At 65.2% G+C, this 253-nt stretch overlaps 1 protein-coding gene across 1 annotated transcript in view; it reads left to right on the top strand.

Annotated features, from left to right (window-relative positions):
• Positions 1 to 3: 3 nt before the first annotated feature.
• Positions 4 to 253, top strand: part of LOC104165321 (lysine-specific demethylase 2A-like) — a gene marked incomplete at its 5' end in the record, with an annotated part of 3,023 nt that continues 2,773 nt past the window's right edge. The window contains one exon of the mRNA XM_009704911.1: positions 4 to 253. Within this exon, the coding sequence (XP_009703213.1) occupies positions 4 to 253 (250 nt within the window).

Raw genomic sequence — 253 nt, 5'->3', positions numbered from 1 at the left:
GGCAAGAAGGAGCTGTCGGAGGTGGAGAAGGCCAAACTGCACGGCTCCTACCTCACTGTGACGCTCCAACGCCCCACCAAAGACGTCCACGGCACTTCTATCGTCCCCAAGCTGCAAGCCATCACGGCCTCCTCCACCAACCTGCAGCATTCGCCCCGTGTGGTCATGCGCCATGCGCCCACCAGAATGCCCCTGCGGGGAGGGGGGGAGGAGGAGGCCGCTGCCGCGGAGGATGAGGAGGAAGAAGGGGAGG

The sequence above is a fragment of the Cariama cristata genome, unplaced genomic scaffold (assembly GCF_000690535.1).
Source record: "Cariama cristata isolate BGI_N322 unplaced genomic scaffold, ASM69053v1 scaffold24147, whole genome shotgun sequence".
NCBI lineage: Eukaryota > Metazoa > Chordata > Aves > Cariamiformes > Cariamidae > Cariama > Cariama cristata.
This window is presented reverse-complemented; position numbering and strand designations above follow the sequence as displayed.